Source organism: Sinohyriopsis cumingii, unplaced genomic scaffold, assembly GCF_028554795.1.
Source record: "Sinohyriopsis cumingii isolate HCF-2022 unplaced genomic scaffold, ASM2855479v2 utg002028l, whole genome shotgun sequence".
In the NCBI taxonomy this organism is placed as follows: domain Eukaryota; kingdom Metazoa; phylum Mollusca; class Bivalvia; order Unionida; family Unionidae; genus Sinohyriopsis; species Sinohyriopsis cumingii.
Genome location: NW_028316110.1, coordinates 309,022 through 336,440, shown reverse-complemented (window position 1 = coordinate 336,440; position 27,419 = coordinate 309,022). Strand labels below are relative to the sequence as shown.

The window sequence follows — 27,419 nt, the reverse complement described above, 5'->3', positions numbered from 1 at the left end:
ATTATCAACCTCATGCTGTATAACTTGTAATTCAGTCGTGGAGTATACATACCATTATCAACCTCATGCTGGATAACTTGTAATTCAGTCATGGAGTATACGTACCATTATCAACCTCATGCTGTATAACTTGTAATTCAGTCATGGAGTATACGTACCATTATCAACCTTATGCTGTATAACTTATAATTCAGTCATGGAGTATACATACCATTATCAACCTCATGCTGTATAACTTGCAATTCAGTCATGGAGGATACATTATCAACCTCATGCTGTATAACTTGTAATTCAGTCATGGAGTATACGTACCATTATCAACCTCATGATAAGACGTATCGATGCATTTCCTTTCTTTAGTTGTTCTCTGATGTTTTCGTTGGTTTTGAAGATCCTTTTGACCAATAGGCAGGATAGATCTCGATGCTGTAATGACCAGTGCTATTGCATGAACTATATATACCATACATATTAATCTGATATTAATTCTTTATAAAAAAAATGACTCGACATATGACACAATACAACTGAAAGCTGCGTGCAAAATTCGTATTACAAGATAAGAGCAGAAGTCATTGTACAGACATTATTCGTATATTAGCAAAACGTATTATATGTTTAGAAATTAAACTTAAAACCCTTACTCACAAATTCAATATAAAGATCCCAATTGCCAATACAATACTTGCCCTAACACTTTTATTTACGAAACCTTTCCTTTAGAATACACACAGAGACAAAAAATAGATATTTTTAAACAAAATGTACAGGGCTGTAAAAATTGGATCACCCGACGCGTAGGACCTGTCTATCTTTCCTGCTAGAAAAATGCTGACGGCAAGAATTGTTAGTCTCGGACAAGTGTATTTTGTCAAAAATGGTAATCCCAAATTTCATTCGTAAATTAAATTAGATGTAACAATATAGTAGAATAATCCCCGCCGGACAGAATTTTTGTTCCTGTCGATTACTATATGTATTATTTGTTTTGACCAGAAACGGTTAATGTCGGTGTGTGTGTGTGTGTGTGTGTGTGTGTGTGTGTGTGTTGGACTTGCATTAGTTAACGCACTATACTTGACTTTTAGCAATTTGAAAACTAACAGATAATGATGAGCATGTTAGACATTCTACAATCAGAGACTTGACGTAAATACGCCCATCACTCACCAAAGACACTGTAACATTACATTGCCGTATAAAATCAAGCAGTATGAATACAGAATGCAGGAATGTCTTAATCACACTACTACATATGATGCCATTTGATAGCATTATTGACATTAGACACTGAAAAATGTAGAAAATATGAACTTGGAAAATGGGACAAAAGCAAACCAAATGGCGAGGACACATCATTCTTTCCAAATTACTTGTTCTGAACAATTGACTGAACAAATGTGCAAGCCTTATTTGTGTTATAAATACAAATTATGTTAACTCGAATGGTAACTAAATTCTTGTCATGCGGGAATAATTAAAAAATATAACTGACTTACAATTGAAATGAAACCTTTTGGAACTATTTATCTTTCAAAGTGAGGTAAAATGACTTTTAGTTATTCATAGTTATTAATTGTGAAATATATCAAGTAACGTTTCATTTTTTTCTATTTTACGCTTAAAAATGAACCTACATTGACACTATTTACATAATTTAGGCAACTTTAGTGTCAGAAAAACGAATCTCTGCTTACCTCAGTTGCTAAGACGTTATTGATAGCTATTAGCAAATTTATGGTTATCATGTAATGACTCTATTAGATTTATGTTATACTTTTCGGAAGGCAGATACGGTAAAGGCGCAGAAAAATTGTTTAACTGCTGCGTGCATATAATAAAAATAAAATAATAATGCACATAATATATATATATATATATATATATATATATATATATATATATATATATATATATATATTTGTGTGTGTGTGTGTGTGTATTGTACAAGGTGTCAATGCAGCTGGTGAATGGAGTTCATCCTGATTTGCTGCAAAGAATTATTATCTCTGACTTGGATCAAGAGTGGTGACTATGAGATGGGCACGCTGCTTTAATGGAATAAAAGAACAAAACGTTGTCCTACAAGGCTTATAAATAAATTTTCTGACCCTAATAAAGAAACTTTTGTAATATACACATGTCCATACTGTGTCAGTCCTTCTTTTTTATTTTATAATTCTTTAATGTAAGATTCAAACATGTTTTCGTTGTTTGCGTTTCTACTCTGCAGTTGATTGTTACCCTAAGTGTTTCATAAGGTTCAAACGCCAGGAAACTTTTTCGCACCTTAACTATTGCTACATATATATATATATATATATATATATATATATATATATATATATATATATATATATATATATATATATATATATTTATATATATATATATATCGAGAGAGAGAGCGAGTTTGAATCAGACCACTTATTCATTTACGATGGATGGAACTTATTGTATATATATTAAAAACAAACAAAAATAAATTGTGTATTAAATTGGCATTTATAAAAAAAAAAAAAACAATTTTTCGTTCATTATGTTATGCAACATTTTATTCAGCCTTGAAGGATGGTGTTCTGTGTATATTGTTCAGCCCCGTGCAACGAAATAGGCATAGGGTAACCCACTGTTCTCCACCAAATAAAATAGCCTAGCACCAACAGTTCATATATTTGTCGGTAGGAAATTAAATACCAATATCAAAATAAAAGCTAATATTTTGGTGTAAACTAAATGGTGCATCTCAAAGGATTATTCCCTTGCTACCACCACCCCCGCATTGTCAACCTGGTAGATTGTTTGTATGGGTGTACAGTAATTTATGCTCCGGTAGACCTAATCGCGATTAATGATTATCTAAAGGATACGGAATGATTTGAAAGGGTGGGTAGATTGTAGACGATTTCACGTAATGCACAGGTTTTCAATTAAAACATCATACAGCTGTACTTCTAAAATTGCGGATGTATACGTGATGGAATGTCACCTCCGCCATTGTTGACTTCTAAGCATAGCCGATCTCTCCGGCTTGATTGTCACCTTAAACAATATATACCAATAGCACAAAGTGGATCAATAACTACCTCGATAGCAAAGCTGATTATCAAGGTGTAATTGTAAGTTTACCAGCAATGACAGTACGCCAACTGAGAGACGTTGATTACAAAAACCTTCTGCAATATTTCCTTATCTCCTCACTTAAAAGCCAAAACAAACACTTGAATAGTCGTTATATGACTCTTATAAATTCTTTTACTGGTACGCAGTAAGCACTATATTGCTTTCGATAATTTGAAATCTGGTTTTAACAAGTCGAATAGGACGTAATTCACAGTTTATTCAAAATTTCAAGAAACTGTTATGTTTTGTTCGAGTCATTTAATACAATTTACAGGTCTATCAAAAGAAAATTCACATATCTAATTTAGACGGGTAGACAAAACGCAATGAATAATAAAAAAGAAACAAAATGATAATAAACATTATGACATTGGAGCGTATGTTGTGACTTAAGTACGATAAGAAGCATTATAACTTAAAAGTATACATTGAATGTGGTTTCCAACTCACATTCCATCGCCAATTCTTTCCCAGTCTTTCCTGACTTATCTCCTTGTATATGTGTGAGAAAGGTCCATGACCTAAAAACAGAATGATGCAATATTTAAACAATACTGATGCGTGTTAGTGGCATTTGTGATGTTAACAGTTATATGTTTTAATTTGTCCTGATGCCAACTAACGGACATGCAGTGAGGAAGCTTAGTGTTCAGCTCGAAATTGCTGAGGGTTTACTTGCAGTAAAATATGATATCTAATTCATAGAATCTCGTGTTTTATTTAGATCGTTTACAATGGAAGATTTTTCCGAGTGATTATCTACGTATCTAATTAAGTTTTTCCAGTAATTACTTGTCTAGAGGCATAAAATACAATACAATTATTCAGCTTTGTTTGATAATTATTATGTTGGATTCTTTACATATGAAATATTTGTTTTTGTTTTTGTAGTAATATACATTTGTTAAATGATGAATATATTTCTTTTTCTTATCCAGTAACTAAATTAATTTGTTGCAAGCACCCCTATGAATGTATCGGATTCATACTATTACTTTGGAGACACTGTGTATTATTTTCATTTGATTTTACAAAACTATGAATAAAAGATCTGATATAACTTATTCAAGTATTCAAAGTTTGTCCATGATTAAATGTATTCATGTTATGTAAAGATGATGTTTCTTTTCTGATATCTGCCTATAAAATGTCTACGAGTTTTCTACATAAAGAGCTGATAACAGTATATTGATCAATGTGTGTATCATCATTTGGCTGTATTTAGATAGCATAAAAAGCATTCGAATTCGTGTAGCAAAAACTGTATAGTACTGTACAAAAATGAGCTAAATCTATAAAGTTTGTGTTCTAAAGGTAATGGGTGGTCTCCACACCATCATATTTACTTAATAATATAAAGACATACATGCTTTAATTGTTTAAGCACTGTTCATTTCGTTATTTTCGGTTAATAATTTAAAAATATGACAAGATTCCTTCTACAAAATATAATTCTCGCCTCATTTAAAAATTGTACATTTTGAAAACGTACCTAAGTCATGACACAGTGCTGCAATTCGTATACACTCCTCTTCCCAATCAGCCATCATTATGTCGGTATCGTGGGTCCATCTCCTTAACCCTTCTATCATTTTGCAGGCGAGATGATAAACGCTACAATGTTAAAATATCAAACCTTTAAAGACATGAATTTCATTGACGACTATGATTACAACGTCATATACTTAAAAAACCTTTTAATCAAATGGGATCCAATTCTATTTCCTAGTAGAACTAAACAGCTGCATTGCTTTTGTTGTCCTGTCTAAGTAAAGTGCATATCTCTGTATACTGTTACGGATATCTGTAATATTTGTTAATTTATAATATAGTTTTATGTTAGTCATTTGGGATTATGGTGTCTATATTCTAATTCTTTGAATGGCTGGCATTGCAGTAAAAGTACAATTATAATCCTGTAAAATCGTAATAAATCAAGACCGATTGATAAAGCTAAGTGAACAAGTATTTCAGTCAAGTATGCCACGCTTAGTTCCAAAACGAGTTCACGAAAATACCACGTGAAACTATGAGTGCATTTGTCTTGTACAATTATTATTAGTCCATTTGTTTTTTCTAGTGTCATATTTCTTAGCTTTGATGTATTTTTCTGTCTCTCCATCTTTTGAATTCTCCTTTTTCTCTTCGCATTTACCACAGTCCATCCCACAAGGTTAACGTATTCACTGTTCTCTGAAACCAAAAATATGTTAAACTCTCTGTGACCTGCAATCTTCAACCTAGTAACGTTTCCAAAATGAAATGCTCCTTTCTGGGAGCACATTTGAGTGTATAGTTCCCATAACTACTATCACAAAAGCGTAATATCATCAAGGGCAGATCAACATTTCAAATCGATAATATATTCTAAAACAGTAACATTAAAGAAAAAATATATCTGACAGAAATAAGATTTCGAGTGCGATATCCTGCAAAAATAGTTATGCACAACAAAATGGATCACAAAATTCTGTCAATTATAACCCACAACAGCCTTATATGAAATAAATATTTTTGCAGTGTTATAGTATTATACAAACCCTATACTGTGCACAAATCGTGTATGAGTTGCACCGGGGTAAACATATTCTGTGCAACCAAGTTGTTTCACAAACCGCAGTCTTTGAAACTCTCTTGTGTCAATGATTTGGACAGCTAATGGATCTAGCTCTATCACACCATGTACCGGATCCAACACACTCTGAATAATCAAAAGGAACAAAGTCGCTTATAGCAGTGCCAAAATGTGAGCAATGGAAAAAATGTCATATTCATTTACAAATGCGAGATGAAATTCTGAATGTTTTGTAGTTAAACTAAGTCTGGATAACATAAGAGTTTTAATCTAAAGCATATGCAATTGCTAACTATTGTAAGGAAAAAACATACTTTGAATTTACTGATAATAACAAAAAAAATTGATCGTAAGTTATCAAATTGTTGCTGAAAATGGACATTGAAATAATTAAAAGCTAAAAAGAACATATCCAACAATCCCGAAATTGTTAATCGCACAACTGTTAGTATTGATTCCTATTTTTGCTGTCTTTTTATCTGGTATTCAAAATTATTTCTGGAAGTTTCATTTATTGATAAAGCTAAATACCGACCATATGGTGCATATTTCTTATAGGCCACAACATTTACTGGAGTCTACAAAGTTTGTACCATTTTGAAAATTGATTCGCATACTAGTTGTGTCGCAAGTACTTCATACACAAAATTTAGTTTAAAACTAAGACAGGTTTTCAACTAGTAGACAACAAATTGCAATTTTAAAAAAATATTTTTATGAATACATGTTGCTTTCCATACTGTCAAGTGTTCATGGAAACGACAATTTCTAAACTATTCGAGTATTTGTACGATTGTATCGGAGTTTCTAAATGCGTAAATATGTACGTCTATTGTTATATTATTTTTCACAAAAGTATGAACTTTTCAAACAGAAACAATAATTTACCCAGCTATTTGGAGCTATTTGACATTCTTAATTTTGCACAACATAACGTCTACAAATTAAAAGATCTCGCATTCTGCAAAATCACGAAAGCGTTGAAATATATTGCATGTACATTCGGCAATAATGTGACGGCTAAAGTAAATAAATTACCTGCAATAGAATATAGCCTGGAAATTATTTCCATATACTGTGCTTAAAATTAAACAATGTCACTTTCCTTTCGAGGGCAAACACATATCAGTAGCAAATAAGGCATACAATAAACACACGAGGAAATGTTTGAACTTCCAATGGTTTTGGGTCTAATTAAAGTATTGTTTGGAACTTGAAGAGAACACGACTTACTGGCTTGGACTTCGATGTTAAAATGGCAACATAGTTGCTTTTGACTTACAAACGGCGTAGCATGAGCTCCAGCTACAGCAAGAAGATGAAAAGCGGTAGGATGACGATTGCGGTATAGTAGCATCAGCGGTCGCAGTGGTAGAAGTGGTAGCAGTTGACGAAGAAGTAGTAGTTGTAGTAGTTGTAGTATTTGCAGCAGTGTAAGCAGTAATAGTTATATTTGTCATAGTGGTAGTGATAGTAACAATGGTTGCGGCAATAGTAATACAAAAGTCTGTCTTATTTGGCAGCAGTGATAACCATAATAGTTTCAGCAGGAAATTTAGCAATATGAGTAATTGTAATAGTAATAGCAGGGGCATTAGAATCAGTTGCAGTTGCAGTTTGGTGCTGGAATCATGATGCAACTTTTGAATTCCTTCGGAGCCAGCTCCATAAACAGTTTCGTAGTAAATGCTGACAAAACCTGTATCCATAGTGTTGATGTTCAATACGTTACCTACCGTTAAATATATTCGCGTAGTGTTATGGATTGCGATGTTTGATGTGTCCGATGAGCAATAGGACTAGAATAGGAAGTTTCCACAGAAGTCATCTGTTTTTCTTTACACATTCTTTTTCTTGATTTCTCTTACATTTCCTTTTTCCTATTTTTTTTTTTTTTTTTTTTTTTTTGTTTCTTCTGCTGACAAGGGTGTTAACATCATCTTTTGGGCCTAGACTTCGCACTTCAAAGGAAGGAAAGGTGTTGCAATAATTCCCCAAACTGCTGCAATGTTTCATTTTCTGACAACTCTGTTCGATCCATTGTAACTGTCGTTATGACTGAAATCTCTGTGAGATCAGGATCAGGACGTCAGTGCGGTATCCGTTGTGTTTAATATACATTTTTAAAATGATAAAAGCTACCGAGGCGATATTAAATAACTGAACCGGCGTCGTGACACCAGTCGCGAATCAATGCGTACCAATCTCAAAAATTTGGAGTGGTAGGTTTACAATCGACCAGTAAATACGCATAAGGCCATTGAGTGGCATAGTCATTAATATAATTCAATCAAGGTGCTCATAAACGTTTAGCGAGGCCGTGAACTTGAGATTTGTCTTTGATTTTCCATAAAGAGAAACACAATGAGCATTGAGACTGACAGTGGGAACTGCTCTACATTGTTGAATAAATTTGTATTTATGTAAATGATACGTGCTTTACTAGGATGTCCTTTTCGTGTAAACCAAAGTATAATTTCTTCTTCGTCCTATTCAAACATTTCTTCGAAGATGACAAAATGACTTTTATAATAGTCAAACACGATTCTACCGTCTTCGCAAGGAATTTCGTTCACAAACGAAGCGGGTCCACATTGACTATCTTTGTACAGCAAGTAAGTGGATTACCACTGTTTGTAGAAGGATACGTGGTGGTGGATGACGCATCAAAATTGATTTGTGTTCCATGAGACGTTTGACAAATTTGTTTCATGAATGAACCACCTTATCCATAAATTAAAAGTTATTTTTATTATTATTATTATTATTATTATTATTATTTTATTCTAAACTCGTTCCAGCCAGTAACATATTGGTGCATACTGTACTTGTTAAACACATATTTTGCTAATTGCGTGCGTTGGAAGTCTTGTTATACGCTTATTAATTGCAAAGTATTACATATTCCATATGCCGACATGAGCAGAAACTCATATGAATAGGAAACCATGCCAGCAAATAATGGAAGGTGATTCTCCGAGTCGCATGTAGTGCGAAAAGTTTCATATCTACAACTGTCTCAAATAAATAGTACTGAAAATAAGCGCATGTATGTGCGTGAGAGAGAGAGAGAGAGAGAGAGGGAGACAGAGACAGGGAGGGTATCATTAATTGAGGTTTGGGTTCGTACTCAAGACTAGATCAAGCTATCCTACTACCGGAGACTCGTTAATAACATGAAAGTCGGCGAATCCCAGATACAATGTAACTCATCGGTTGAACATAAATATATATTTCTTACTGTCAGAACCTGCTTTAAATAGAAATTATTAACACTGCGCCATTTGCGCGAGAAAATGCATAACCGACGTTGGTATTGAATACATTATGGAAATAACATAAGATTGGTGAAAGAAACTGTCTAGAACCGTGCTAAAAGAATGCGGTACATGACAACAATACCTAAAGGTGATGAGAGATGTACTTTTTAAGATATCGCAGGGTAAAAGTACTCAGCAAGGGTTCGAAACCGCTACCTCCAGCATCCGAGGCTGACAGAATAACCACTAGGCCACCAGAGGCCGTCATATACCTTTGTGTATACCTTTTTCCTATTAAATTATTTATCAATTTAGAAGAATCCATTTTTCATGACTTTTGATATTATGTCCAATATTACCCACGGAATACGCCTAGGGCTAAAATAATGACGCCAACATATTCGCTGTATAAATGAGGTACAACATTATACACTGCCGCCCAAAGAGGTGGGGAAGAGGGTAGGGATGGGTGCAGTAAATGTGCGTATGTATGTATGTAAGCATATATAGGGTGTATGTATCTGTTTGCTTATGTTAATAAGTATAACATCGCTGCACTGTAGTTAGAAAAAGTGTAGATAGGTAATAGGTACTACCGGTCTGAACTGGAATTATCCTTGATTTGCTTTTTGCTACATTTTGAGCAATAATTTTAAGGACCACGATTAAGGGTACATTCATAGTTTTGAATAAGCAAATTTCAATAATGCCATTATCCATTTGGCTTATTGTACGTAAGGTACAACATAGTTAAATGTTAGCGTACCCCATGGTACGCCTTGTGTACATTGGTCAATATCGGTGTCTCACTATGCTGCTAATGGTGCACAAGTACGTATTTGGAGACATGGCTAGATCGTTTAAATATTTTACTTTTAGTAACAATGTGTATATGTTGCCCTAGTGCAATGTGAGTCCACCGATATAATCCAAATGTTCCAGCTTGTACACTGAATGGAAATGACAGCGATTTTTTTTGTTGTCAATATTTATTCGGTATATATCGATTTAATAGCTGTGTTTCTTAGCAAAGATAGTGACAGTACGTTTTCAACACGTAGCTGATATGACACATGTAAATTTTGGCGACTTACCTGTGCAGCCTATACGGCGTAAGTAAATACCAGTGTCTCGCTATAGTTACCATTGTGCACTAACGCGCACATAAAGTAATGCCAAAATCACTTGAAAAGAACATTGTATGTGGCCATTATAAAAATTTAATCCAGCTATACACTATCACTATTCTATTGTGCTCATCCAACCTGAAATATCATTATTTTTGTTCATCTTGAAATCAAGTATAGTTGTGAATATTTTTCTGTCAAGAAATACAATAAGTGGAACAGTTATATTTTGGAAATAATACAAAAATCAGGATATAGTAATCAGAGTATCAAAATTATTGCAGATATAATTTTAAAAAGAAAACACAATTTTGAAGAAAAAAAATTAGATTGAAATGTTTGCTGATTTTTTTTTATGATACTGATTCCAGCTGTAACTGAAGAAGAAAACAAAGAAGATGCAGATGTTTTGAATGGGCAGGCTTTAAGAAGCTGTTGAAATATGATGAAACATAGTACCAAAGTTTGTACTTGCCTTCCATTTACTTAGGTCCGCCATTTCGTACTGGTTGTCAACAATATTTCCCAAGAGATATAACAGATTTTAGCATGTTTTGGCAGCCTGAAAATTGAATATATAGTTTCACTTTGTAACAGAGCTGTAGATGTGTACCAATTAATGTTTAAGATTGAAAATCAGTATACGCCGCTTGAAGACTGTTACGTCTGCAATCTTCAGGTAAACAATAGTATGCTTAATGTCAAAGTTGCAAACATCGCTATTTCAGCAAGGTATTTTATATAATAAAATAATATAAGAACAACTTTTATGGTACAGCAGCTGCTAAAATAGACGGTTATATATCCACACATTAAATCGCGTCTTCTGTCCTAAAATGCCCTTTAACATATATGTGCCTGTGCATGTCATTGTACATGAACATAGTTGTATAGAGTGGATTTTACCAAACCACTTACCAAATCATAAAACTCGCATTATTTACCTTATGTCGAACTTTGTATCCTGCTATCATTCTGTAGGAATGTTTGTTATTGGATTCTGCGTACATTTAATTCAATGTAATACCTGTAGCTGCCAAACTATCTCATTTTCTCCTTTGTTTGCAGCACGGCTGATTACATATGCCTCCATTTTGGGGTGTAACCAGTTGGGTTAACATTTGGATATATTCTGTTCTTTTCATCTAAGTTCTATATAATCAAGCCCGAAATCGAACAATGTATTTGGTTCCTTCGGTTTATGGTCGTTTGGTTTCCGAAGGTATAAGATGATTCTTAGCTGGCATTTGGAGAGTTGTGCTTCGGCTATCTTAATGTGACTATCAAGAGACCATAGAGTTTGCCAGTTATTTTGCACCCTGTCATCGTACATTGTTAGCCAATAGCCACAGCTTTGGCATTTGCCAGTATTAAACGTGTTTAGCATAACTTCCATTTCACTGCCACAGTGCGCTTCTCAGGGGAAGTAAGTTCTAATCCAGAATGGTTACGTTGAAGTTCCAGTTTCTTCCCTTGCAGTTTCTGTCCAAATTGCTTATATTATTAGTTTGATAGGTTTTATAAGCATAATACTAGTAAGGACCTATTGTTTGTGTTACATTTCCACTGTACAGTCTTCCAAATTATTTGTATATATTTATTTCTATGTATAATTATCTGGGCCCCAATGTAAAAATATTTGTTAGATTTATATTTATTTCTCTTCACTTTCATTGCATACACCAATTTACATATTTACATTCATTCTCTCTCTCTTTCTTCTCCCTCGCTCTCTCTCTCTCTCTCTCTCTCTCTCTCTCTCTCTCTCTCTCTCTAGTTCGCTTGTCCACACTCACAAATATTACATTAAACTCAACATTGTAATCATAATTCACAATATCATATTCAAATGGTGTTGTGGTTTTCCCGTAGATATCAACTTCTTATGTCTTTCCATCAAGCAACGAAACAGAAATAACCTAGGCCAAATTACAAATTTGGTTGCAGAGGCAGCACATGATGTGATGTAACACATGGTACAACGGTGACATTGATGTGTGCCGGTTTCTTCATTATACAAAGATTGACTTAATGCAGCAGCTGGATTCAGATGATATAAGAAGGACAAACAATGTAAAACAACATGACGTGGCAAATATATCTGACTGTCATTGCCTTTTAGCGAGAGCCAAAGTCAGAGCTCAATGGAGGTATGCAATCAGTCGGGTTAATCAATTAGAATTTTAGGGGAAGCAGAATACAGGCTTTATCCGGCGGCCTGTCACACATGAAAGATAAGAGAGAATACCAGACCTGGGAAGTACCATGCAACCTATGATGGTCGAACAAATTCAAGAACGACAGGGTGCCTTTTGCAAGAATTTCTGAAATAAACAAATGGACAAACACAGAAACGATATAAGCCACCAGTCTAATGGAGACTTCACAAGACATACTCTGTGATTTGAGATCAGAAATGCGTCGAAGCTTTCCTCTTCTTGTACTTGCTTTAATAGCGAGTTTTGAGCCCAGAAACCATTCAGAGCTTTACGGAGCTTGGATGAAAAATGGAGTTCGACAAAAGTCAGAACTATCTCAAGATATTTGCGAACAACTACGAAGAGACTGCTTTGTTGATGCCTTAAATGGTGAAGAACTACAATGTGCAAGTGACCAGGGCTAAGTCAGAAAATTGATGATGGTCTACATTTGTTGTCAGAATTAGAATCTTTTCAGAGGGGTACTGGTATATGCACTGCAATGCCTAGCGGGCTAAGAATGGGACAATGAACAGAAGAAGAAGCAAGTATACTAATGAGTAGAAATGCTCCGAATCTAAATTAAATGATATCATGGATTATGTGGCCACGATTGAGGAGAGTGACTAACGAAATCAAACAAGAACCAAGATATGCTGCTAGAAAAGTAAAGGTGGACATCTGAAGTGGGCACGCAGCAAAAGACCGACAGAATTGTCAGAGGAATCTAACAGACCTTGAGTCGAAGGTATTAATACAAACACGCAAGCAGAAAATCTAATTAGAACTGAATTTGTGCATCAGGTTTCTGGGACCCAACACAGTATGTATTACCAAAAATGATTTTCACCTAATCACGATTGACCATACATAAAAGAAATCATTCATAATGTTCATGTAAATTGACTTATTAGCACTGGTTAAATAGTAACAGTGCTTCACCCAAAGAAATATTATGCTACAAATGTGGCAGTGGGACCACTACTCGAACAAGACTATGGAATTTTGAAACTGGTTGTTGTGTACAAATTATCATAAAGGTATGTGGTTGATGCTATATACATGACAACTAGTTGATTGAACCTATTATGGGCTAATTAAATCAACTTTACCCAGTAGGTTTATATTGTTAGGCTGTATGGGGCCATATAGAAAATACTATGTTAAAATTCCCCATAGGTTTAACGTGAAACGATATTATGGGCATACAATGTGTTTATATGGCCAAAGGTTTATATAGGGTAAAATGTGTTTATGGGGCCAAGCGGAAAAGGTAATGTGAAATTTATTTTTGCTATCCTACACTTCACATATATAATCAAGTATCGACATCTTGATTACAATCCAATCACACACCATATAATCCGGTGTAAGCTTCCGATTATAATCCAAACACACCACATATATTATCCAGTACTCGCCTTTTACAGCAATCCAAAAATACCACTAATATTCATCGCAAATTGTATAAATGTCTATGCAAACGCTCTGTGCTGACAAAAACAATAGCATACTATCAAAAACAAAGGTATGATATGTTTATATACTACAAGTACTACTACTAGTATGCCCTTCCAAAAAAATAATATTGGAAGAGAAATGGCCATTGTTTTAAGTTTCTTTTCTGAGGAGAAAGAAAAAGACATACAAAAACACAACCATACAATTTTGCAAATATGATTTATATTTCTTTCTTTTGTGAGATTTCGATGGCTCTGAGAAGAGATTCTGAATTTTGCCACTGCTCTCCCTTAGTGGTCACACCTCCTGGCTTTGACATTTCAAATCTCACAGCAGTTCTTCCCATTTGTCCTTCACCATATCTTGGCGGACACCACGGGCCTAGAAAAAGCTCGTTTGTTTCTGTTCACAGTCTTCCTTCTCCTCTGCCGGCATCCATTCTGGATTGCCCAATCGGCGGAATATTTCCTAGATCTTCATCCAGTTGGTACTGAGGCAATGGAATGGCCTCTCTCTCCCTTCCCCTGCTCCTTCATCCTTTTTTCTGAGGCCACGTCGCTTTGAACTTCAGTACTTCTTTCATCGCATCCTTGACGATCATTTCTGCAACTCTCAGACAAATGATTTCTCTCTTCAAGTGTCACTTGGGGTGTGTAGATAACTAATTATTCCACCCGATCCAGGAGATACTGAAATATTTCCATTAAGCTGATGGTCATATTCAGCATGCCAACGTTTGCCGTTCTTGCAAGAGAGGCAAACACAGCCCTTTCTACACTTTAAGCACAGATGTGAAGTCAAACATCCATCCCACAAATACATAAGGAAAAATAAATTACGCGGACTTGAAAGAACGCATTTTCTCAATATTTTCATAGGTTTACTGACTGGTAAGAGAGTGTTTATAAGTACACTCTATACCCATACAAACAGACACAATACCCAGCGAAATACATTTTACAAGAACATCAATCTTGATATATTTATAGACAACGACATATATAAACACACTCAAAACATAAACCATAAGTTTGTTCTGGCAGAATGATTAGAACATCCCATTTCTAGAGATGAGTGTTGTGATGTAAAGTACTGTTTCATTATGATGAGTGGACCTGAATTTACTTTATTTCAGGCGGCCAAGTCTCATTGCGGCAGAAGGACGCTTCTGACCAACGAGAAATCCTATGTGCTCATTATGCACATGACCTGTTTTTTCATCATCATGTTGTTTCCCAGGCTGTTGTTACCATCAAAGATAATTTTGAGAACTTAGAAGTTCCTTCCAGTACTTAGGAATAAAGATAAGAACTTACAGTTGTGTTCAGATATAATTCGAGAGGCTTTATTGAATTTAATTACTTATTAGAATTACAAAGTGTTCCTTGACTTTTGGACAAATTCATCGACATTATTGAGAACGCATTCAAAGACATTATGGATTGCATCATTGTGAACATTGAAGACTACTTTAATTCACTCGAAACATTCAATATTTTTGGACTTGTGAGAGGACATTTGGGACTATTTTGGAATTAATTCACATAACTGTGTCGCTTGAATTTACATGTTGTATTGTACAGAAATACATAAAACCCGGAGATTTCGTTCGTTCTGAAGATTATCTTCGTATGTGAGAGACATACAAAGTAACTTCCAGAACATTTAGAAACACTGGTTACACATACATGGTGCAATTTAAGTATTTAAGTCTGAAGTGACACCAGAAATAGCAGCAATTATCATTACAGATTTGTGGGACTCATTGAACGAGAAAGCCAAGCTAAAGATGACGATCGTTTGATACTTTCCATCAATAACGAGGTTAACATGACCGATGGAAAAAGATGAGAATGAACTGAAGTCAAACTTCAAGAAAGACATGGACAAGAACAAAAATAAACCAGCAGATTCTATCATTTTTACTTTGAATGCGCACATGAGACTGGCATTCATATCCATATCTCCAGTAGAGTTTATCGTGCTTGTGAGAAGTGTATCATGTCAAGTGTGTCCGAAACTATTGAGAACAAACAGAAAGTGGACTAGAAGTCCTTTGTTGATCATTTGATCCTTACTTATACTGCTACAAAGCATGACCGTACAGGATATGTGCTGTACCATGTGATGATCTGTAGGTATCCTAGATTGATGCATATCTTGGACTTACAGACCCAAATTCACAATGTAGAAAGTAAAAATGGGTACATTTGACTCATACATTCATACTGCCTCACCATGAAAACCTATGGGGTAATGCTAATTTCCGTCAGATCCCCAATAGCCTCATACAACCAGAACCGCACCGGGACCTTCACCACTTGTAATTGTTTATAACCTTCAAAGAAAGATTATATATCCAATATATACGGCAAAAGGATGGCTATCGTTTAAAATGCTATCTCCAAAAATCTAACGCAATCTGTTTTTTTAAAATACTTTTGGAAGACGTATGTGGTCACCTCGAACAGAAATTGTTCCGAATGACATATTCACATGCAAGGAACTGATGGGTTCCAGTGTCAAGATTTGAGCACCACATCTCATTTTGAAGAGATTTGGGTTGTCCTGAAAAAGATCGTTTGGTTTTGTCATGTATAATTGATGTCTATGTATATATCCAGAACAATTTCACCTCCCATGAAGGGCTCTGCAACACGGACACATCAGGTCTTATTCGTCGAATAGAGAGATGTATCTTAAAAGGAGAGTCATTGGCTTCCATCTCACCCACTTGTTTAGGTTCTGAATGTTGTTGTATGTGATGCTGCCGCTGCAGCTCATGTTTCCTTGTCGCATCCTCTTTTTCACCCTAATCCAGTTCTAGTTGAAGTGATGCAATGTTGTCTCCCACCTATGGCGCTCTTTTTATATCATCTCTTCAGCCGATGTTGCCTTGCTCTTTATTACTTGCTCCATCTCTTACAAACGTATCGGCTATTCTTAGCGAGTTTATCTCTCTTTCAGGTGAATGCGGTTATTTTCTTTCTATAAGTCAATGACCTGTTCAGCAATCTATGAATCGAAAGTTGGTGGATATCCTTCCCAACGAACCTTCGCCACCCTGAATCAATGTTGTCCTACTCTGTTATCCTCTTCTTTCTTGATCATTCATTGAAACTCAGGATTGCAAAAACATACCTTTAAATACTTTTCCGTTCATATCTGCAAATTAATAGAAAGAGGGATTACATCCAGGTACTTACCTTGCAACACGAAACAATTATGTTGTCCAGTTGTGTAAATAACCTATGTCAAAATTGTGGGTTTTTTCCATTGCAAACTCAATCCCTGGTGTTTGAAAGTTCTTTCTTTGTTTGCATTTTGACGTTCCAAACAATTGATGGGACAGAAATATTTCGTTTTCAGGTGTCACTTCTGGTGCACATTCGATGCGGTTAATTGTAAGCTTCGATATCGTAACACGTAACACGGTAAATTTGAGATTATACTGATCTGCAACCCATTTTCATATACGTTCTTTCACATTTCTTTTGCTTCAGGAATTTCACTTAATGTATGTATGTTTAATTGCTTTGAAAAATTGGTTACGAAATGTTTAGCCTTGTCTATTAACCACTTCAAAGAGTGTTGATCACATTGTGTCAAGTAGAATTTAAGAGCTCACATTAACTATGAACTTGTTTTAGGAGTCTTGAGAACTGCCCTGTCTTGAAAATGCGTTGATGCCTCATCACTCGTTTTAAAAGAGGTCCCGCTATTGATAGTAACAAAACAGTAGTCACTTTTAACAATGATTCCATCAGCATGGGTAGAAATACTCCTTGTTCAATGGGCATGTCTTTCTATCGATTGATTCGTAATTTGATGTTAGATTTTGGGAAAGAACGCGACGATGTCATATTATTTGCTGTATTTTCTGTATTGACCAAAGGTATAGTATATTTAAAATGTTTGAAAATCATTACCAGACGATATAGCTGATGCAATTAGGTGTTTTTTGAATGATCTATTTTTGAATCACAGAACTGCATTGGGTACATTTTGTGACAAAATATCACATTGTTTAGCCAGACGTGGAGGGAGATATTGTTTCCGTAATTAGAAAGGAGGTGGTGTGGCATGGCTTCTGTCACATCTTTGTTCAGGAGGTAAAACCTGAAACGAATTTTATATAATTATTCCTATTAATATACTGAAAATAGTCTCCACTGATTGTTGGCCCCTGTTCTCAACGGACTAAATCTTGCCAGTTCTTATTTGGAAACATCAACTAAACGTTGTGATACACATATTCTGCTTTTGTACTATATTTTTAGGAGATGCAGCTTTTCTTGGTACAGAGGTAGCAGCTAGTGCAGTAGAAGATGTCAACGAATAAAAGGTTATTTAGAGATTAGATTCCATTTTTATAAATTTATGAAACAATTTGCTCTTATCGGAATTTGCGGGCATGATCATTTATGGAAGGTCTGAAGAAAAGAGCTACTGTACAGCTTCTGTGTCATCCAGTCATATCTATGAAAGTTGATCCTTTTCTGTAGCTTTTCAGTTTCTCCGACATAATGAAGGCTACAGATCTTACATCTGATGAGATAAATTACATTCTGTTTTTGCACGTTTTGTTTGATCCATGTACGTGTAGCTTTTCTCTAATCACTGTGCTAGGGAATGTCCTGATGTATATCATATGTTGACAGGTTTTGCGCCTTTTCTCGCCACAAGGGTCAGATTTGCTAGGGTGTTTTAGGTTAGTGATTGGCGTTAGCTTCGCCCTGACTAGGGTGTCCTAGACATTTTATGGTCTCAAGTAGGCTACTGCAGGTTTGTTTGGGAGGATTAACTTTAGTGCATCACACGATTGAACGATTGGCCAGCGTTTCCAGATGTTTACCTATTTTGGGGTCGTCTGGATGGTAGGTCAGGGTAAATGGTGTCCTATCTTTTCCTTATCTCCATAATTTAGTAGGTCATTGCGGTTTGTTTGGCCTTTTGGGCTGCCTCCGCTGTCAGGTCTTTGTCGTAGCCTCGGTTAATCAAATATTTTAATAGTTATTCAGACCTTTGTTGGAACGTTTCATCGTCGGTGCAAATTATGCGTATCCTCATTGCCTGGTTATATGAGATGTAACGAACGCAGTGTTTTGGATCACAGCTGGTTGGGAGGAGATGCTGGCGTTTGTCGGTTGGTTTTGAGTCATTGTCTATATGGAGATAGTTTTGTTCCAGTCTGGTTGTTCTGTCCATGAAACGTGGCTTGCTTTGGAGAATTCTGACACGAATTGTATTGAAGGATGGAATTTGTTTGCTTTATATATTAAAAGTTCCAGATTTTCTCTTCCATGTTGCCACTTAATTTCTGTATCATCGATGAAGCATACCCCCTTGTATGGTGTAAGTTTCAGCAGCAGAGGGGGCGAATCGGACATTTTGTCCAATCGTCATTTGGTTTAATTAATACTTTTCTGCACTCAGCGGATCCAGCGTCGTCAGCGCCCGGTAAATAAAAAACGACGTCGTCGTCGGGGGGGTAAATCGAACGTCATTTAGTTTAATATACTTTCTGTGCGCCGATCCCAGTGTCGTCAGCGTCGGGTAGAAAAGCGCGACGACCGCGTTGATGTCATCGCCCCCTCTGCTGCTAAGGAGTTATTTACAATTTAACCGAATATTTGGTCAAGTCCGATACGATATCGTGTCCGAGGATCATGTAAATTTATCGTTACAAATCCATGTGGGGTCGACTGAGCATCACTAAAAAAGTTTCGAAAAACATTAAAGTCCATGTCACCGCCGCACCATGTCTGCCAAATATTTCGTAGCGTGTGTGTATCAACGCCGTTGAACACAGCAAGAATATTACAGTTATCTCTGATTACTTTTGGAATCTGAGTGTATCGTTGAGTGACATATATCACGTCAGTGTTTTTATGCCTGCCTCTGGAAAATATCCTAGCTGGGTTTTTTTGATTGTCTAACATAAGATCATCGTACACGACTAAATTGTTAACGTCGTCATCAATATCATCAATACCTGGTGCATCATTGATATCTGTAATAAACTCAATAACATTTTTTTCAGTGATCGCTGATGCATTCTCGTTAAAATCTTTCAACACCTCGTAGCATCGTTGATCATCTACGCTAGGGGCGATTAAATACAACTTGTCCCACTTCATCCATCTCATTATTAAATTAAGTAACAATTGCGTCTTGCCGGATCCAGATGGTCCGATGATAATCATCCGGATCGAGTTTGGTAACGCTGCAACATGCTTAACTGGTTCTCTTGTTTTAGTCGCCGAAAAATCAATTATATTCATATCTCTATACATAAATTATGGATCTATATTGTGTGAAGTGTAGAGTGCGTACTGGCACAAATGATATGACAACCGTTACAACAAGAAATAACAGATCGGCACTTACTGGTAAGTGTGTACAATGCGGTACAAAGAAATTTAGATTTATTTATATTAGACCCGGGGATGTTTTAAAAAAAAACGAGGAGGTGATATTGCAGCCAAGTTATCAAAACTCCCCGGAACACCGTGGGCAAAGTATCCAGGAGAAAAGCACCTCCCAGGATATAGCTACTGTGGCCCCGGAACACGATTAGATATCAGACTCGATGATCAAAATCAGCCCAAACCTGGTGAGTATCCAATAAACGCTATCGATAAGGCGTGTCATGCTCATGATGTTGCTTACTACAAAAGTAGCGATCTGCAACAGCGTCATATCGCGGACGTAAAATTAATTCACGCGTTAAATGCTATTCCTGATGAATCCTTCAAAGAAAAATTGGCCTCATGGTTGGTAAAATCGGCTATGAAAGGTAAATTAATGATGGGCGCTGGTAATTAATAACAACATGGAATCCATCTATTATTCTCCGAGAGGATACTGGAAGGGGAAGGCCGCAATTGGTAAGCTTGCAAGCGCTGCAAAAGTAACGAGGGCCACTGCGGCTAATTGGTTATCCAAACAGGCTATATGGCAAATCTATCTACCACCGCCTAAACAAATCAACTTCTCGCGCTTTGATGTCAGCGTACCTAATGAAGTTCATCAGGCTGATATACTATTTCTGCCGCATGACAACGGTTACAAATACGCGCTAACCGTAGTGTATGTTGCGAGTCGATACAAACAAGCGGAACCGTTAAAAACAAAGTCAGCAACTGAAGTAGCCGATGCGTTTGAGCGGATTTATCGAAGGGGCCCTCTGCGCTGGCCAAATCTATTACAAGTTGATCCTGGTAGTGAATTTCGCGGCGCTGTTTTATCAGCGTTGAAACAGCATAGCGTCGCGATACTACGAGGTCATACTGCGCTACATCGTGATCAGGCAATTGTTGAACGATTCAATCGGACTCTTGCTGAACGGTTATTTGGGTATCAATACGCGAAGGAATTCATCCAAGAAAAACGATCTCGTGAATGGGTCAAAAGGTTGCCAGGCGTAATTGCAGCGTTAAATAACGAGATTACCCGAGCAATCAACATGAAGCCCAGCGACGCGATTAAAAAAAAGTATATACCCGGAAGATCAAAAAAAAATAGCGTTTCCAAGCCGATTCTCGGCGATGTCACTGTTAGATATCTGTATGAACCAGGAGAGCTTGAAGGCGGTAAAAAAAGAGCTACTGATCCTATCTGGAGTGTTACCACACATAACATATCAACGATAACACGATCAACTGGTAGACCACCGATCTATAGACTGGATTCAACTGCCCCACAGCGGGGGTTTACACGCGAGCAACTACAAGTGATACCTGACGATACTCAATTACCCCCGCGTGGTCTTAACTAGCGCCGTTGCGTCTATTGCACTCAAGACAGGTCAACCTCACATTGTTTTTGACATGACCGAGACTGTTATCGATCCTGTCCACGGTAAATTGGCGAGCGTCTTTATCCGAATAACGCCAACGCATTACACAATTACAACTCGCGCAGTGATTATTCTGTTGTTGTCGTAACGCAATTATTAATTCGGCATCAATATCAAAACGCCGCTGTTTTTTTTATCCTGTTGGCGGTAACCCGAGAGTTTTCTATCAATGACGCTTGCATCGATGATGTCGTTGTCGGTGACTTTGTCGGTGACTTTGTCACTGGCTTCGTCAATAACAATTCTTCGAAGCTGATTTATCCTCCGTACTCTGGACACTGCAAGATAGACTAGATTTGACCATTCGATGCGATTATCAACTATCCAAACAATTGTATCCGTGATAGTCAGTCCCTGCGAGGAATGTATTGTTGTTGCGTATCCTAGCGTCCACGGGGATTTATCAGCACGTAGCGCGTCCTCGACGACGCTGATATCAACGAGCACGATATCATTCAGCACAAGAATTTGTTTTTTTGTCCCTGACGCTGTCGGGCCTGGAATTTCAACTTCAATGTTCTGCCGCCGTGTGTCCGCGGGTCTATAACATAACGGCACTGGGCGCGTTGGAAACTTTTCCTTATGCAACGTAAACAACTTTTGCTGAAGTGTGTCTCTGACTATCTTTCTACTCGCTACAATCAAATCGTTTGGTCTCCATGTTTCCCAGAATTCATTTAACGGCGTTTCCGGAATCACCTCGCGGACTATTTCACATTGAACTCTATCCGGCTGTAATCTGATTAATTTTTTAACCTCGCGCAGTTGTTCATCAAGTGCTCGGTAATCAGTATCGGTTTCTTCATAATAGTCCACAAAACCCTTTAACCAATCATGTGGACCCTCGCCGACAAATGGTGGTGGCTGACCATGAACTCCGCACATTATCACCGCTGTATTCGCGCGCAGCAACCACTCAAGAAACATTTGTAAAACATCTAACGAAACAGTACATATCTCATCCCAAATGATAACCTCAGGAATAAATTTTTCACCCATTCGATCAGGAGTCCACGCACCGCCGCTGTATCGAAAAAAGCTGTGATAAGTAACGGCGTTAACATTTCGTTGTTTTATCTCTCGCGCTAGTCTATGGGTCGGTGTAAGCACGATTATATTTGCCTGCGTTCGAAATAATTCAATTGCCCGATTCGTCTTTCCTGACCCGCCACAGCCGCTTAAATAAACTGTTTTGTGTCTACAAATTGGATCAGAACACGGTGGTGCATTAGACCATTCTGATAGATTATCACCGCGTAAGTAGTTGTTCTCAACGGTGACATCTGCTGACGGGGAATAATCGCGTCATATTTCATTTTTAATTCTCCATGTACCCCAACTCTCGTCCGGACTAGTAAACTCGGCTATGTTTCCCTTATACTTTACGTCTATGTAAAATGAATCAACGGCTACTCTAACTGCGGTGTCGGGAAATCTATTTATCATCGAGAATAAATTGATAGCGGCGTAACCCAGCATAGACGCCCTCAAATGCGGGTATGCTGGGCTGTCTCCATCGCTGTAAGTAACAACTGTACCCAACCTTGTTCCATTGGACAAGAAAGCTGTTTTACAGTTCACGTATCTATTTTTCGCCACTGCGTCCTTGATTACGAAATCATATTCTGCGTCATCTATAATCAGCCGTGAGCAATATCGTTTGTAGTCGCAGTTTTTTCCACCTTGTGTGAACCTACCAATTATTCTTCTACCGAGATCTTTTGCCTCGCGGTTTCGTTGGTTGAATATCTTTTTGGACCATTCGACGATATATTCCTCGTCGGCATCAATCTGTTTTCTGAACTCGTCAATTATGCTATCTAGACGCTCCGGTTCTGGAAACCAGACTTCAGTCTGCGCCCGGTATGATATAATCGCGTCACTGACAATCAAAGAAATTAGCATTTTACAATCAATCATATACCGTAGCAGCGCTATTGGCAACCACTTCTTTTCAGTCATGTGTCTACCGATCCAAATATAGCAACAGCGATGAAGTCCTGCCGAAAATTCAAATGATACTATGCGAGCGAATCCACTTAAATCGAAATCAGGCAGTGGTCCATTAATAGCAACACGAGTCATTTCATGTCTGGGGTGTCCAAATCGTTTAAAGTACTCAGCGGCGGATCCATACCCGAGAAAACTCGCTGGATAACAGGCAACCATATCAACGGAAATCATAGCGTCGCGGTTGTATTCAGTGTTCCATAGTCCACCGTGATAGTATTCCAAACAACTGGATTGTATATCCGCTAGAAATTCCTTGCGCGTTGGTCCCCACGCATTTTTCTTTGCTGCAACATGAGCTGCAACCGATGGAATCGTAAAACAATTTGTTAGCAGTTGTTCATCATGCTCTTCAAATTCCATGGCGGTTTTTTTCATCTTGTTGTGAAACGCTTCAGTGCGATATAATTCACCGTTTGGTCTTACAAACTGATCAAAGGTATCCGCATCGTTTTCAGCGCTGCGAAGTAACCACACTGACACAGGGTCGTTTTTACACAAACAAGCAATAGCATCAAATAGTTTCCTCTCCGCGAGAAAACTATCCTGTATAAATTCCCCCTGGATATACTTTACTGTTCTATCCCGTGGAAATACTGTGATCGCGGACGTCCACGCGTGTTCGTTATGATCAATAATTTTGATTGGGGCTCCCTTTGATTTATACTTTGATTCGTATAATACTTCACCGGTTATCATTGTAACGGTTATTGGAAATCTCAACGACGTTTCTAATCTCGCTATGTCGCTGATGGTTGCTCCTCGCTCGCGCACTGTCTCCTCCCACTGGTTGATTTTGCTACGTCGTAAATCAGTCAATTTGTTTCCTCGACATGCATTTTTAAAATGCTCTATTACTCGTTCTGCTACACAATTTATCCCCGTTGACTGTTTCATCGGCGCTAGTTTTCCGATATCAGGTTTCTTATTTAACGGGTATATTCCATAAACAACTGCTGTTTCAGGATACGCTCGTTCATAGTATGGTTTGTCAATTCCGGTTAACAACCCCGGCTTGGAGTCGCGGCTAACAATGACTATTTTTTTGTCGCTGAGAACTGGTTCAAATTTATCACGTATGATCCAATTGCCTGATTCCACCCGGACAATGAATTTTACTCTGAAAAAATACTTTTTACCGTCAAGTTGTGATATTATCGTTGCTGCGCGTTTGTCGTTCATGGTAGCATCAACAACGCCATCAATTCGAAATGTTGACCAACTATGAGATGCACCATCACGCTTGAATTCATTGATACAATCACGTATTTTATTCAACAGGGTTTTATCGTTTATTAACGCTTTTGGTGCGTCCTTGAGGGCTCTATCGAGATTAAACCTAACATTTTTCCAGGGCTTAATTGCTGCTAGTTTCTTGAACTCCTCCTCCATACAATTAAAACAAGTATTTAAATAAAAGAATATAGTATAATGAATAAATGGAAATGGTTGATGATTGGGTCGACAACCCCGTGCAATAAATCATGTAGAGGTGAATTCTGCGGGTATCATTTACAAAGCGTTCGTAATGGTTCTCTTGGCCCCCTCCCGTGCTTGGTTTGCCATGTTGGTGTAAGAGGAAAATCGCAGTTGTGTATCAATTGTTGCGGAAAGCGATACAGAGAACTAAAACGTTATTACGACAAGCGAATAAAAAACGCCGTCATTGACCCCACCGCTGACTCCGTCAAGGACAAAATCATCAAAACTCCTCAGGACTACATTGAAAGGTTTATAATTAAACCAAATAATGAATTATACAAGTAGTATTATTATACAAATGAACCAAGAGTTCAGACCTCACCCTGTGCTCGTTAATTACGAGGCATCTCGCGACGGCGTTGTTAGAAATTGTAGACTAAAAAAACCAGTTGGATGGAAAAATAATCAGGGGTATTTGATATTTAATGCTGGAGGGAAAAACCATCTCTGTCACAGAATTATCTATGAATGCTTCCACGGATTGATCAAGGATGGTCTCGTTATTGATCACATTAATTCTAATTATCGAGATAACAGACTGTGTAATTTGCAAGCTATCTCTCAGAGCGAAAATATTAAAAAAGGCCAAACTGGTAAGTTCTCAAAGCAAGCAAGGGGGGTCAAATCGTTTGATACATCAACGCACGAGGAAAAAATATTTCAGTCGATGAATGAGGCAGGAAAATATTTCGACATTTGTATCGCCTCAGTACGATTTGTTGCAGAACGAATATATCAAACAGCGATCTCAAAAAGGACCGGACACAGATTTCGATTTTTGTATGTAACATCAAGGGGAATAACTCGTGATGGTATATCAGCGAGTGACGAAGTCGCCGTGACGAAGTCGCCGTGACGAATTGTCTTTTTAACCAACTGTAATACCTCTTTTATGTTTAAATACTATCAATAGTAATAAATAACACACCTCGGGATTGATACGCAGAGTTCATTTTGTAAAATATTTTTTTTTATTAGAAATAAGATGTTTATAAGAATATGAATATCGAAGACATCAATAATATATTATCCGAGAATTCAAAATTAAAAAATCAAGGAATTGAATTATCCGATGGTCTCAACAGCGAAAGAATATTATCCGATTATGAGATTATTAACGAACAATTGAAACGGGGGCGTTTTACCCTGGCCCGCGAGTACGCTTTTATAAAACGATTACAACATACGATTAATGAAAACCTGTACCTCAATGACGTAAATGCATTCATTGGACTATTCACTGCCGTTGAAACAGTACGAAAAAAACTTGGACGTGTTTATGAACGACGCCAGGAGATTTCTAGCAAAATTAAAAACATTAGAAAGATTATAGACGAAAACTCCGTGGAGCCCCCAGCGTAACGGAAGTGACACATCGTTGTATACATTTTTTTTCCCCGATAGGTCGTGGTAACGATACTAAAATAGTAAGACGATTGCGTCTGACGCGACAGGTGTTCGGGTATATTCCTGCCACAGGGAAATTAGAAATTGCGGAGCAATTTGCAATAATGGTAGGTGAATCACTTACTACTCGGCTAGCCAGAGAGCGGCTAGCAGCGCTTAAAAAGTTCATACCGTTACGAGACAGGGTCCGAAAACAACTTCAAACGCGGCAACAACTACAAACTGATTTTGCTGTTGGAAGCGAACAACTCTTTGCCCCGGTAAAAAGCGCAACTGTGCCCGTCCTCGGTGCGCTTGAAAAGATAGCGGCTTAGACTGAACAAACAAAAAGGTCTTTAGAAACACTTCCTGCGAAAATAGCGGTTGCTACAACACACCAACGGAGGGAGAGGCCGCCACCACTCGCTATAACCGAACCACAAGAACCTTATGTTACAATTGCCGATGAAGAAGAACTAGGTGCCACCGCAAGAGAACCAGAAGAAGAAATACCGGAAGAAATACCGGAAGAAATACCGGAAGAAAAAAAGAAAAGGGAGAATACACCCCGTAATGTACTTAAAAAGAGCACAATAGATCAAATTAGAGCCCTCGACAGCGAGGAAGAATTGATCGATTTCACTGTTGCAAATTTTGCTAAGGGCTTACGAGATGAGCATGTCAATAGCGGTTACAAGAAAAGTGTAGGGGAGTTGAAGGATTGGGCAAGAATAGTGTATTTAGCAAGTATATATAAGGATACAAAACCACGTGGTGATACCAATTACGACGCATTCCTCGATAAGGTTAAAAGTAGGAAACCAAAAAAAGGAAAAGGATACTCCGTTGGTAAAGAATCCTACGGTTTCGTTACTTGTCCTGGTAATATTCTCAGTGATATATCACGGCTGGAAGTACTAATCGGAGGAAAACGAG

At 37.3% G+C, this 27,419-nt stretch overlaps 1 protein-coding gene across 2 annotated transcripts in view; it reads right to left on the bottom strand.

The window, feature by feature from the left end:
- Positions 1-11,184, bottom strand: part of LOC149771214 (uncharacterized) — a 59,629-nt gene extending 48,445 nt beyond the window's left edge. Inside the window, exons 1-6 of one of the 2 annotated variants that reach the window (XM_089948717.1) lie at positions 11,030-11,184; positions 10,561-10,647; positions 5,664-5,824; positions 4,616-4,737; positions 3,574-3,644; positions 313-426 (exon numbers count right to left, since the gene is read on the bottom strand). In XM_089948717.1, the coding sequence (XP_089804843.1) occupies positions 313-426; positions 3,574-3,644; positions 4,616-4,737; positions 5,664-5,824; positions 10,561-10,584 (492 nt within the window). In that variant the 5' untranslated portion in view covers positions 10,585-10,647; positions 11,030-11,184. The remainder of the gene's footprint in view (positions 1-312; positions 427-3,573; positions 3,645-4,615; positions 4,738-5,663; positions 5,825-10,560; positions 10,648-11,029) is intronic. The other variant, XM_089948718.1, reaches the window with a different exon arrangement.
- Positions 11,185-27,419: the final 16,235 nt, after the last annotated feature.